Here is a 15,237-nt window from a genome sequence, read left to right as displayed (position 1 = left end):
CATCTTTGAAGTCTGTTCAAGTCAGCCTGAAGGAGCGCTGCCTGGTACTGACCATTAATGACTCTGCCATTTTTTTTTTTTTTTTATGTAAACCCCAAACACAAGAGGTATTAGAACCTACAGTACTTAGTACCATGCTTGGGTTGAAGGTTGAGAAGACGAAAGAAGATATTTGTTGACATTGGACTTGAACTTCTGTAGATTGTAATTTTCAGGAAATACGTATGAAGGAAGGTTGTTCCAGAAAACGGCATTTGAATGAATAGATGAGGAAGGTGAAAAGTTGGTTCTGTGAGTTTGGAGTAGGACAGTAAATGGATGTTGGCTGGTGGCGGCACGTGTTCGGACTGTTTTGAAAGAGAGAATGGGAATTATAGAAGCCAATTCAGAAGAACAGTGCCCATGGAAGTATCTGTAGAAGAGGCATGCAGCAGAAACAGTACATCCATGAGACAGCGAGTGGAGAGACTCTGTTAGAGATGAATCATTAATTAACCTAACTGCCCTCTTCTGAAAGGAATCAAGAAGCCTGAGAGAGGTTTTGGGGGAACCACCCCAGATGTGGGAACAATATTCCATGGCAGGGCGGATTTGCGATTTATACAGAGTGAGCAGCTGTTTGGAAGAAAAGTAACGCCGAGAGCGAAAGAGAAAACCAAGTTTTTTAGATGCAGAGGAAGCAATATTTGTAATGTGCTTGTGCCAAGAGAGATTAGAAGTCAGGGTAATCCCCAAAAGAGACATATCATTTTGCCTAGAAATCAGAGTGTCACCAAAGATAAGCATAGGAGCAGAAGAATCCTTTTTGCAAGATATAAGACAAGACTGAGTTTTAGAAGGGTTGAAATCAACTAAGTTGTCTTTGCCCCACTAAAGAATTACCTGAAGATCGGCATTTAAGGAACTGGTAGCAGATTTTCGAGAAGTTGAAGTTGATTGAGCAGGACAACATTTCTCAAGATGGAAAGTAGAATGCAATGTGCTATCATCGGCAAAACTATGGATAGGATTTCCAGTCAATGGAAGAAGGTCATTAATATACAAGAGGAATAGAGTGGGGGAAAGAACTGAACCTTGGGGGACACCGGCATTAGTGGAGAAGTTAGAAGACCGAGAGCCATCTACCATTACCCTCAGTGAGTGATCAGAGAGAAAACTGGATAACCAATTACTAAAAACAGTTGGCAAACCATAAGCCTTTGAGATGTCAAGAGCAACTACTTGTGTTTCACCGAACCTTTCCATTGAATTAGTCCATAAATGGATAATAAGCCAAAATATCACCAGTGGATCGACACTGACGGAATCCATACTGGCGATCGTTGATCAGACAGAAGGTTTCTAGGTAGTTTAAGAGTTGGTGGTTAATTGATTTCTCCATTACTTTAGAAAGAGTAGAAGTAATTGCAATGGGACGATAATTGGATGGGAGGGATTTGTCACCCTTTTTAGGAACTGGCTGGATATGAGCAAATTTCCAAGCAGAAGGAAAAACACCTTTGGAATAAGAAAGTGAAAAAAGGCGGCAAAGAATAGGAGTAAGTTCAGGAGTACAGGTTTTTAGAACAAGCGGAGAAATACCATCAGGAACTGGTGCTTTCAAAGTATTGAGATTCATCAAAATCCTTCTGATATCCTTTTGACGGAAGACCACAGGAGGCATTGAATGGAGCGTGTTGGGAATAGTGGGAGGTGTTTTACCAAGATCATTAATACATGAGCTCATAGAAAAATGGGATGCTAGCAGGTCAGCTTTATTCTTGGCTGAAGTGACAACAGAACCATCTGGTTTGGACAGAGGTGGGAGCAGAGATGGGCAAAAGTTGCGGCCAACAGCTATGGCAAGAGACCAGAATACTCGGCTACCATTAGGGCAAGAAGCAAGTTTTCTACTCTTAGCCTGTTCAAACTCTAGTTTGGACTGATTAATAACTGCTTTACAATTGTTGCGAGCTTTGGTGTAGGCAGAAAATGACACTGAAGAATTAGAAACAAGCCAATTACGATATGCAACATTCTTCTCTTGAACAGCCTTAGCACATTTATTGGAAAACCAAGGTTTAGATAAAGGACGAGATTTTAAAGTGGAGTGTGGGATAAAGGATTCCATTCCTGCAAGAATAATTTCACTGACACAATCTGAGCAAACGTTGACATCAGATGTTTTGAAACAGTAATCCGACCAAGGAAAAGAAAAAAAGAAGTCTCGCAGGTCATCCCATTTTGCATTCTTGTAATGCCAAACAACACGAGGTTGGGAATAACCATGAGATAAAGGTTCCATTGGAGAAGAGACAATCACCAAGTTAGGATCTGAAGTGCCTAAAGGACCTCTCACTTCAACCTTGTACTTAGAAGGGTTGTTTGTGAGAAAAAGATCAAGCGTATTGGCTGTATGATTAGGATTGTCCGGTATTCTTGTAGGTAAATGAACAATCTGTGCTAGGTCATTAGTAATTGCAAAAGCCTCGGCATCTCGACCTGCTGGGTCGGTGTGACTAGAAAATGGAAGCCAGCTGGAGTTGTGAACATTAAAATCACCAAGGAAAATTACCTCACTGTTAGGAAAGTTGGACTGGAGAAAGTCAAGTTGCAAAGTGAGGAAGTCAAAGAGCTCCAAGTGATTAGTTGAGTTGGGAGAACGGTAGAGACAACAGATGAATTTGACACAATGAGGTAGAGAGATTTTAAGCCAGAGAAGATCAAAGAGAGGAGATTCCAAATTGCCAAGTCTCTGACAGGGAATATCAGAATGGACATATGCACAAGTACCACCTTTGAGGCGAAAGGAATCATACAGCGAATAATTTGGGCATCTGAGATGAGCAGTAGTTGAATCAACCGATAACTGAGATTCTGTCAGAAAAAGTACATGGGGTTTGGCAGACTGCAAATGGAAATGGACATCGTTGAGATTAGAATTCAGACCACATATATTTGTGAAATGAATTAGGAAGTGCTTGGGAGGTTTAGATCTTTTTGCAGATAAGCTTGTTCTATTAGTTTGACAATTCATGGTGTATTCAATGGTAAGAAAAAGTGGGTGGGACATGCTGTATGAAGTAATGAAATTTTTGGATATGGCGTACACGTGGTAAGAATATACCCAGATCCTTGACATAACGTGGCCTCGACAATGCTTCCCGCATACACACTACTCAGACTCCCTCCGGTCACTATCTGGCAGAGTAGAGGTAGCAAGATTATACACTAGCTGATCCGAAAGCTCTCCTAGAGAGTTACCAATAGGTTCTGTCCCGTGTACTAACTAGTGGCTGGCCTGCGAACACCGTTTTAGAGCTGTACCCTCAAAATGTAAGGAATATTGGATCTCGCCACGATGTTCATCATAACCTCAAAATCATCAATCATACTGCATGATGGAAGAGATAGGGAAGGGTTGACCAGAACTTAGCTCTAGAGACTAAAAATGGGTTCCACCACTTCAAGCTTCCAATAAACAAAGTGGTGGTATTTCACCGGTTGATGAGAGTCATCTACCACCTAGTACTGCCTGGTAACATAGAGGGGCGGCGTTCCTCCATGTGGTGGGGCACCACACCTTGACCCCTGCTTACGTTGGTTCACACCTGGATGGTCACGCACCATATACTTGTGCATGGAGGTTATACCCAGGATTACTAACAGTCCCACCATCATGAAGGTGCAAGCAGAGGATTTGGCTGTCACAGACTGTCTGGACTTCGCCGAAATTGGGCCACTTTGACTTGAGTGTCACCCGAATATCAGTTCCATCAGCGTTTTAGACTCCCAGGTAGCAAGAACAGCTTGTCTGGCATATCTGAGAGAATGTCTGTGACAACCTCAAGGACCGTTCTAATTTGTTCTAACAATCAACTATCTACTGGCTGAAGGTAAATTTCCACGTCTATCCTATAACTCCTTCCTCAGTTTGAATTTTTGCCACCTCATGATTGTGGTTCAAGAAAGAAGGATTCCATCATCATTAACATACTCAATCCATTCAAATCTTTAAAATTGTTGGTCAATCAGACCTCTTTACTGGTGTCTACTCTCCAGATGCTGCAATTTGCAGAAGCTTTTCCTAGTAAGAACACCCTTTTGCTCCCCTCACTAATCTCATTGCATTTCTCTGCTGCCATTCCAGCAGATCCACATCCTAAAATAAGGCCTCCAGACCTGCATGCAGCACTTAAGATGCAGCCTAACCATTGCCTTATACATTAGAATAATCACCTCCTTATTCCTGCAGGCAAAATTCCTGTATATCATTGACAAAACCCCCATGAGCTGGCCTTACAGCCTGTCTGCACTGTTAAGAGAACTTCATATCTGATTGCTCAATTATCCCCAAGTCTTTTTCATTCCCCACTACCCTGAATGTGTTACTATACAGTTGGTAAGTTAATCTGGAATTGCTGTTACTCATATGAAGCACCTTGCATTTGTCAATATTAAACTTCAATTTCTAATTCTCAGCCCATCTGCCTAATTTGCTTAGACCCTAGTGCAGTAACATTCCCTAATTTGTGATTAACCACCCTGCCAACTTTTGTATTATCTGCATACTTACGCATATGGCCTGATATCATTAATAAATATAGAAAACAACAATGGATCTTGCACTGAATCCTGGGGGACTCCGCTAATAACATTGTTTGGTATTGAACATGAAAGTATTACTGTGCTAATATACTGATGAATATATCAAACAACTATACAGATATATATATATATAAACAACTATATATGATTATTATAATGATTATCATAGCGATATTTAATATCCTGCAACACACTGTGCTTCATTTCGCGATCAATTTTACCACAATTTTACCAAAGGCCTTTGTGATCCCTGCCTTCAGTATCGTTGATAGCAGAGGGATGTACACTTCGTCCTTCATTGTCCCACAAAAAAGAAATCCAGATTTTGTTGTATGAAATGCTAACACACAGAATACTTTCTCTGGCCCAGTCGCCATTTTGCCATTCTGGCGAATGTAACGCTGCATAGCAGGTAGAATGCAAATCTGGCAGTCGAGTGCCAATTTAAAAAAATTTATTGAATTGATCTTTTGGCTGGTATGTGTTTCATGAGTATAGCTTGAAGTAATTCTGAATAAAAAAATATCAAAATCAGAAACATCATTTACGGACACGTATTTCAAGGCTCTGTTGACCCCAAGTAACTTTTTTTAAATTTTATGATGATTTTCTAAGAGCCATAGTTCTAGAGGATAATGAAAGATAAAGTGTTAAAAATTATTTCATAATAATAATAATCAGAGTTTAAATCTTTATAATATAGATAAATGTCTTTCTATTTTGATATTTATTAGGTGTTATTATTTTTCCCCCCCCAGCAAATATGCAGTGTTAGTGACGATGTTCTTTCTAGTCAGTGTTTCCAATAATTATGCTCTAAACTTCAACATTTCCATGCCACTTCATATGATATTCAGATCGGCAAGTATTATCTATATTATTTTTTTTTAAATTATGCTTTACATATATGCACTGTGGTTATATAAATTATTTATGTAAAGAATGAATAAATCTGGTTTTCAACTGAGTTTACTTAAAGAAGTAAATTTCTGCAAATCATATACAATAGTCATGGTTATCTATCTGCTTCCCTTCTTCACTGCATTAAATTAAATAACAGACGTACAGTTAAGAATTATTGAGCGTATAATTAAGATAATTAATAATTATAATGACAGCACCATAAAATGTCATTTTATGGTGCTCTCAATCAAACTGGAAATTATTTTTATTACTAAATTTCTTGATTTATTTAACAGATATGTTTTGTTAAATTTATATTTAACAGTATTTTATATTTAAAACTTCTAAATTTAAAAGATAGTTAAGTGGATTAGACTGATTAGAATGCTGAAATTCAAATTTGTTATGTGACACACTGTCATAATTAAACAAGTATGAGTATTTAAGTCTATATGATTATGAAGGGAACTTTGCCTATTGTCAGAGAAATCAATGCTTGCGGCTAGAAAATGCCATTGTCAGATATGTTTAACGTTTAAAACAATCATAATGTTCAGCTGGACTTTGACTATTGGTGTACAAATCCACATACTAGTAAGCTCTTTTGAAGACTACTTATTCATACTAGAATAAGTTTGACAGCTTTACTAAACCATCTGGGAAGCTCTTTTTCTGAATCATGCTTTACATATATGTACTGTGATTACATAAATTATATATGTAAGGAATGAATAAATCTGGTTTTCAACTGAATTTGCTTAAAGAAGTTGTGCCTCCGTAGCCAGGTGGGCTATGGAGGCACCCCTATATAGCACATGCTTCTTGATTAGACCTGGGTTCGAGCCCATGACCACCAAATACAGAGGATGCGGAAAGGTCAGGGAATGACCACCGCATATCCCGAAGCAATATGGCCTTAGTTGCTAATGCTCCTAAAAACCAAGTAACAAACAAACTTAAAGAAGTGAATTTCTGCAAAGCATATACCAACACCGGGGTTCAAGCCCGTCACCACCAAATACAGAGGATGCGGAAAGGTCAGGGAATGACCACCGCATATCCCGGAGCAATATGGCCTTAGTTGCTAATGCTCCTAAAAACCAAATAACAAATAACAAGCATATACCAACAGCCATGGTCATGTATCTGCTTCCCTTCTTCACTGCAGTAAATCAAATAACAGGTGTACAGTCAAGAATTATTGAGTGTACAATTAAGACAATTAATAATTATAAACAGCTGCCTGCTAAATGAGCAGAATTTAAGTATATTCATGTATATATCTACAACTTGATTACTCTTGCTTGCTCTTTTCAAATGCACAAATTTTCAACTTCAGTCAGTTTGTGCTCAGCGTAAAGATATAAAGAGATGAGATACTTGCAAGAGCAAATATCTCATCTCTTTATTACACATATCTCATCATATCTCAACTGTTTACACAGAGAATCCAGTGGTAGAGGCTCAAGGCTGTACAAGTTTGTATGTCAGAATTATGTGATAATGCATACTGGCATATGTATTGCCACACAACCTTTCACAAAGAAAAAGTCTTGTACAGTTACCTTGTATGAAAAGATTGTATTTTTCTGGATAAAAGTTAGTTAGTGGTATGGGCCATTCTACCTTTTCAAACACTCTGTAGTTTAGTTAGAAATAGGATTGTTCTTATCATGGATTAAAGTGACAGTTGGTTGCATCAAAATGTGTATTACCATATATTCTCCTATCTAGTTGGATAGTTGAGTAATTCATGTTACTTGCTATTCTGTCTATGAAGGTGCAAGTTCAATTCCTGTTGCCAGATAAAATGAATGTTTATACTCAGTGACAACCACATAGGGTCAGGAATACTCAAAGCTTTCTCAGTATGGTGGCTAAGTTAGTTGTTGTCAGGCAGTAGTTTAAAGTTTTTTTTTTTTTTTTTTTTATCTCACAAACATGTAAACTGACCAAAGAATATATGGCATTCATAGATGTGGTATTGTGAAACTCATTTCTTTAGTTGCCTTGGTACTTTCTGGCCATCAGTCAAACCCAACCCAAGCTGTGTAGATTTTACAAATTATAAAATTTGGTTTCACTATTGAGTTAGTATTAGTTGCTATAGAGTGCAGGGAAATCCTAGGTTTTTGCTGCAACAGAATAAAAAATAAATAAATAAAATAAAACAATAATAATAAAAAAAATAATCATTTTTCTATGTTCAGCTCCTCACATAGGTGCTGATCTTGCTAACATCTGAATTTTTCCAAGCTGTCACCCTCTACTACTAATGGAGGTAACTTATTCTAATGATTTACAACTCATTGCTAAAAGAAAATGTTTTGCAATGTAATCTATACATCTTCCCCCATAATTTGAATTTATGCTCCCTAGTTCTAGTGTCACCTTGAAAATTTCACCTTTGTTCATTTTACTATCCTCTCTCAGAGCCTTACACACCCTGATCAGGTCCCCTCTAAGGTGCCTAGTTATCAAACTCTGTATTCCATGAATTCGAAGCCTTTTCTCATATGGTATCCTTTTTCTGATTTCACCAAGTGTATAGTGTACCCTTGAACCTTTTCAATAAGCATGATACCTTTTTTAAGTGTTTTCTCCATGCTAGGACACAGTACCCCAAGTGCGATCTCACCATTGCCTTATGTAGTGGGAGTTAATACCCTCAGATGCACTGGTAATAAACATCATATAAAAGAAAGAAAAATATGAGTTCCCCCATTTTGAACTCTTTGTATGTTTTTTTTTTTCCTTTCCGTTCATCTTGAAACTGCATTTAATTCCAAGAGACGAATGGAAAGTGAATATAGTACTTGTGACACTTTCCACTATTTTATATATGATAATGTCTAAAAGAAACATCTAAGAGTTTGTTCAGCTCTTATAAATATAAGTACTAATAAGAATTACATTGTAATGGGTCTCTTATTTTATTTATTTTTTTTATTTCTTTATTTTGCCTTCTCTTACATTATTATTATGATTTTACTTCTGAATATTATGAATAGAGTTGTATGCCAAATGTCAACATGTTTTTTTTTCCCCACTTCAATCTTCAGGGTTCACTAATTGCAAATTTGATTTTGGGAATCATAATTTTAAAAAGAAGGTAAGTAACAAATTTTTATTTTAGAAAATAATTTTCTTTTTTTTTAGTTTAATTACTGTTAAAATGGAAATTTGATTACTGATACCCGCTTGTTTCATACTATAGTCAATCCTCCATCTTATTATTATTTTTTGTAGTTTGTGGTAATGAAATAATTATTATCATTTTACATATGAACTGAAATATGAATAAAGAAATAAGCAGCTGTGATACTTATTTAAAGAAACTTATTTAAAGAATAAAGAAATAAGCAGCCTGAATAGACAGACAAGCCACTGAAACACTGTTTTTAAATATTAAAATAAAAGTTGACATAGGTTAGCCAATATATATAGATATCAAACCTTAACCTGAGGGAATATATGTGTATATTATCATTGTATTTCATAACAACATCATAGTCCCTTATCTGTGCTGTAACAGTAAATGTTTTGATAAATATTACCATTGTGTAGTCTGCAAAGTCATAATGAAGCTGAGTTATGATTCATTCCATCATCCAGTTCTTCAGATCTTTAATTCTGCTCTATAGATCTACTAATCAACATATATATAGTATTAGCATTAGTAAAGGCATATGCTGCAAGAAAGCAAGCTTATACAGCATCAGCCAAAAAAAATTCTCATTTCACACACCACTTGTTCCAAATGTTCTAGTTCTGCCTTGAATCTATTTAAGCTATCAACTTCAACAACAAGAGATGGAAGTTTCTTCCAGCAATCAACCACCCGCTGGCTAAAAACAAACTTTCACACATCCTACAACTGTCTTTCCTCAATTTGAATTTATGCAGTCTCAAGTGATTGTTCTGAGCAAGAGGAAGAATCCCATCAGCATTGAGCATGTTCAAACCATTCAAGGCCTTATGTACCTCAGTCAGATCACCTTGCAAGTGCAGTCTCCAGACACTGTAATTTTCAAAACTTAAACCTTTCTTCGTAAGAGCAACCCATTATTCCCTTCACTAATCTTCTGCCCTTCTCTGTACTCGTTACTGCAACTCTAAATCATTCTTAAAATGAGGCCTCCAGACCTGTATACAGTACTCAAGGTGTGGTCTGACCATTGCCTTACATGGGATAATCACCTCCTTATCCCTGCTAGAAAAATTCCTGTATATCATTGACAAGAAACCTGAACTACACTTGTAGACCGTCTGCACTACTCATAAAACTTCATATCTGCCTGCACAATTACCCCCAGGTCCTTTTTACTCTCTACCTCTGTCAGTAGGCGCCTCCGTAGCCAGGTGGGAAGGAGCAGCAGTGCATAGCACACGCTTCTTGATTAGACCGGGGTTCCAGCCCTTGAGCCACCAAATATGGAGGATGCGGAAAGGTCAAGGAATGACCACCGCATATCCCCGGAGCAATATGGCCTTAGTTGCTAATGCTCCTAAAAACCAAACAACAACAACAACAACCTCTGTCAGTGTAGTACCACACAGTTGATACATTACTCTGGGGTTACTGCTTCCCATATGCAGTACTTTACATTTGTCAATGTTAAACTTCAGTTGCCACCTCTCAGCCCATTTATTAAACTTTTCTATATCCTGTTGCAGCAGCATACTGTCATTAGTGTCATTACAAACCTGCCGACCTTTGTATCATCTGCAAACTTAGACATTAAGCCTGATATACCATCATCAATATCATTAATAAATACAGAAAACAACAATGGACCCAACACTGAACCCTGGGGTACGTCACTAATAACATTAGTCCACGAAAAGTAGTGTCCATTGATTACCACTCTCTATTTTCTCCCATTCAACCATCCCTTTATCCATAGCAGCAATTTGCCTCCAATGCCACACTACTCCAATTAGTGCAGCAGCCTTCCATGTGCGACAGTAACAAAAACCTTTTTAAGATCCAAATATATGATATCAAAATTATTCTTTGCATCTAGTTCCTTTTTTGACCATATCATAGTATCCAATCAAATTGGTCAGACAAGACTTCCCGTTAACAAACCCCATTCTGTGTCTGAGCTATAACTGAAGTCTTGTCTAGATGATCCTGCAGTGCTTCTTTAACCAGTGCTTCCATTAATTTCCCTCTTACAGAAGTTAAACTAACAGGTTTGTAATTACTGGTGTCACCCTTTGTTCTGCCTTCATGAATTGGGGTCACATTTGCACATCTGCAGTCCATGGGTACTTCCCCTGAGTCCAAAGAAGCTCTCATAATTATGTTTAAGGGTTTGCTTACTTTCTTTGCTGCCTCCTTTAATATAACTGGATAGATCCCATCCACCCCAGGTGCCTTTCTTATGTTTATCATCAACAATTTCTCCTCTACTTCGCTCTCAGTTATTAAAAAATCATCTAAGCTCACTGCCAGGGTTTAATTCACCTCTGGCATTCCCCTCTGTGAATAACTCCTCATGTGTGAATGTAGATACAAAATACTCATTTAGTTTGTTAGCTACCTGAGCAGGATCATCAACAGTTGAACCATCGATATCAAGTGGACCAATCTGATTCATTCTCTTCCTTCTAGAGTTTACATTAGTTAAGAACTTTTTGCTGATTTTCTTTGCATCTGTTGCCAAAAATTTCTCATAATCTGCCTTTGCCTGCCTTAACCTCCTTTGTGACTTGATTACAGACCAGCTTATATCTGTCATAGGCTTTTGTGTAACCTGTCAATTTATATGTATCCCATGCATTTTTCTTCTCTGCCACACGTCTCATTAGTTTATCTGACATCCATTTAGGCCTAAACCTTGAACAATATTTCTTAGTTGGTATGAAAATCCTAGTAGCTTCCAAGATTAATTCTTTGAATGCTTCCCATTTTGAATTTGCTGTTGGTAACATCGTCTGTTGGTCCCACCCTGTAGAATTTAAATACTGTCTCAAACTACAGTAGTCACTTTTACAAAAGCAAACCTTTACCCCCTGATGGTAATTACCTCTTTGAGTAAATCCCACTTCAGCACACTGTGATCACTGCCACCTAGTGATTCCTTTATCTGCAGATTCAGTGCAGTGTTTCAGTAATGTTTGGTATTCTTCATTAATGAAATGTTCTTATGAGCATAATCATTATCAGTACTGAGATCATTGTGAACTGCATAGTTCTCTCAAAATGTGGAATTGAGTTGTGCAAATGTGCTGCCATACTGGTGTGCTTACCAAACATTGATAATCAGAAGCAGAAAATTTACTTTTTAAAATCGAGCTTGTAAATTGAACCATATATGTTGTTTTGTAAATTGTAACCAGGGCTCCCACTCCTGGGTTTTTCCACCCAGATCTGGGTTTTTTGATTGTCATCTAGGTTGATAGGTTTTTTTCACAAAAATATCTCATTATCTGGGTTTTTTCGGTAATTTTTAATTTTAAGTCAAAATTTATTTTTATTTCTTGTAAATACAATAAAATTTAATACATTTAATAACAGTTTACAATTTTCTTAATTTTATATTCTAATGATACTGATCATAATTTATAATATGTCAAGTGCTTGTACAAAATACTACAAATGTAAAAGGATTTCAAAGTTTTCACAGGGTTCTACACTATGATTTTCGTTCGTGTTACTAACATGTATGTGCAGCCTATTGAGCAGGCGGAAGGCGGTCTTTACTGCACAGTCTTTCGTGATCGTTCATGGTATTATTGCATTATTTGGTGTGATTTTTATATTTATGCGTATACTACATACAGTGATATAATAAATTTAAATTGTAGTGACTATTTCTATTTTATGTTAATGGATTAGTGATTTATTTTTTATTTTATAGAACATTTTAAATAAGATAACTGCTAATTAGCCATATCCACAAATTGCCCACAATGTCTGAAACTTGTTCTCCACAGAGAAAGATGAGTAAACGGTGGTATACTCAAAATTTTAGAAATGAATGGTTAGAAGATCCGGAATTAAAGGATTGGTTGAAAGAAGACAGTAATGAAAAAGGTGCATCTTACTGTATTTGTTGTGAAATGAAATTAAAGAATGCCAATAAATCGATGTTACTAGTGCATAAAAATACAGTTAAACATAAAAAAAGTCCAAATATTGCTAAGACAAGTTCAATGTTAGGCACGTTCTTCACAAAACGTAAACCTACGGAGAATGAAGAAGTAGCAAAGGCAGAGTTAACAATTGCTGCACTAATTTCTGAGCATAATATTCCATTTGGGCAATGTGATCACCTTATAGAAGCATGTAAGTAAGCATTTCATGATAGCAATATTGCAAAACAAGTTCAGATAAAGGCGACTAAAGTCTCTTATCTTATACAAGATGGCATAGCCTATCATGAAAAAATATACATTTCTAACATATGCAGAAACAACAAGTTTTCAATGATAATAGATGAAAGTACAGATTTATCTTTATCTCAAGTTCTAGCTGTTGTTGTTAGATATTTTGATATTCAAAAACTTGATGTTGTAGATGTGTTACTTGACACTGTGTCGAAAATGGTACTTCAGAAGGGCTTTATCAAGCTGTAAAAGATCTTTTCATAGAAAAAAACATTCAAAAAATAATCTAGTTGGCTTTGGAAGTGATAATTGTGCCACTATGATGGGTACTAAGAGTGGGTTCCAGTCATTGCTAAAAAAGGATGTACCATCAGTATTTATAATGGGATGTGTTTGCCATTCTTTTGCATTATGTGCTAGTCATTCAGTCAAGGTACTACCATCATATCTAGAAATATTTATAAAAGATATCTCTTGTTATTTTTCCCGTAGTAGTAAAAGATTAAACGAGTTCAAAATGATTCAAGATGTTGTAGATACTGCTAAGCATAAAATCCCCAAATTCGCACAAACACGTTGGTTATCCCGTGGCAATGTAATAAAAATTATTATTGAGCAGTGGGATGCATTCGTTCTTTATTTTCAGTCTCAATCAAAAATTGAGAAAATCGATGGTGAAGGGAATATTTACAATACTATGATCACCAAAGGAACTAAGCATATGTTGTTGTTTTTAGGATATGTACTGGAGAAAATAAACTGCCTGAATATTGAATTTCAATCTGAGCATTTCAGATTGCACTTACTTCATTCAATGGTTTCAATTGAGTATAAAAATATTCTTAGTTTTTTCATAAAAGAAGAAGTCATTACTTCGCGCAAGCTGGTTGAAATTGATCCAAGCAATGCAATAAATCATAAGCCTCTGAATAAAATATATTTCAGAGGCCGTTGTATGGCCTTATTAAATTCAACACTACTTGGTGACAGTGAAAGCAGGTTTAAAAATGATTGTTTAAGATTTCTTGTTGAACTTTGTATGGAAATCAGAAAAAGATTTCCTCTAAATGATGATGTAATTATCGCCAGTCTCAATGTTCTTGACCCAGCAGTGATACATGATCGTGCCAATTTGCCATCCTCAATTTTCCATTTAGCAGTGCAGTTCCCTCACCTTGTTTCTGAAGACAAACTAGATCTTCTAGATGATGATGAATGGAAATCATTTCATTTAAATCAAGATTTAGATTTCTCTTACAAAACCATCCCTGAGTTTTGGTATCTGTTACGTAATGTAAAAGATGGCTTTAATAATTCTAAATATGAGATTTTATCTAACTTTATGACCAGTCTAACTATTTTACCTCACTCTTCGGCAAGCATAGAAAGAATCTTCTCCCAGGTAAACCATATAAAAACAAAAGCCACAAACTCCCTTAAACCAGAAACTGTGAAAAATCGACTAATGGCAAAACAGGCGATAAATAGATCTAATCAAAATTGCTATACAAGGAAACCTAAATCAGAATTGGTAAAAGAAGTCATACAAGGAACTTGTCATAAAAGATACGAAGAACGTTTGAAAAAAATGAAAGAACTTCAAAAAATAAATGTGGAGGGAACTGAATGGGATGAAAATTCTGATTACAATTAAATAAAAGATATTTTTGAATGGTAAGTTTTATCTTATTTGTGTTGCTATACTATATGATGAAAACTAGGTTTTTTTTGGGTTTATTTAAGTTGCAATCTAAGTTTTTTTAAAATTTGTGAGTGGGAGCCCTGATTGTAACCATATCGAAACCATATATGGTTTTGTAATCCTTACAGCAATTGAGGAATGCAGCAAAATGTTAAAATTGCAGTTTATAATATTTTTTGTTGTAGAATGTAGTATATTGTTATAGTATATTGTTAAAATTGGTTTGCAGTAATTTTTGTTGGATAGCATAAAATAATTTATAGAAAAATGTCACATTTTAGTTACCGTATTTCCCCATGTATAAGATGCACCTTAATTTTGGGGCCCGAAATTTGAAAAAAAAAAATGTATTACATAAAGTTATTGAACTCAAGTTTTATTCATCATAAAATTCATACAACTCCTCATCACTGTCAAAACTCCCATCCATTAGTTTGTCCTCATCTGTGTCTGATGACAAATCATTCTCTTCATATATTGTCTCGTCCTCAGTTCCATCTATGGCATTTGAAATGCCACACTTCCTAAATGACTTGACAATGACCTCAATCTTGATATTATCCCAGGATCTTTTCACCCAGGTACAAACTTCTCCTATAGTTGGTTTCTTCACTCTTCCTGCTGGTGTCAAATTGTCCCCAGAAGACTTCATCCATTGGTTTCATTCTTCTCTCATGGCAGCTTTGAAGGGTTTGTTAATGCTGATA

The 15,237-nt window shown here is 36.2% G+C and overlaps 1 protein-coding gene across 1 annotated transcript in view; it reads left to right on the top strand.

The window, feature by feature from the left end:
- The window catches only part of Efr (ER GDP-fucose transporter), a 189,029-nt gene that overhangs the window by 48,349 nt on the left and 125,443 nt on the right, over window positions 1-15,237 (top strand). Inside the window, exons 3-4 of the mRNA XM_090372297.1 lie at window positions 5,346-5,448; window positions 8,553-8,602. Of these exons, the coding sequence (XP_090228423.1) occupies window positions 5,346-5,448; window positions 8,553-8,602 (153 nt within the window). The remainder of the gene's footprint in view (window positions 1-5,345; window positions 5,449-8,552; window positions 8,603-15,237) is intronic.

The sequence above is a fragment of the Mastigoproctus giganteus genome, chromosome 4 (assembly GCF_048544385.1).
Source record: "Mastigoproctus giganteus isolate SK-2022 chromosome 4, ASM4854438v1, whole genome shotgun sequence".
In the NCBI taxonomy this organism is placed as follows: domain Eukaryota; kingdom Metazoa; phylum Arthropoda; class Arachnida; order Uropygi; family Thelyphonidae; genus Mastigoproctus; species Mastigoproctus giganteus.
The sequence above is the reverse complement of the archived record's forward strand: the minus strand, read 5'-3'. Positions and strand labels throughout refer to the sequence as shown.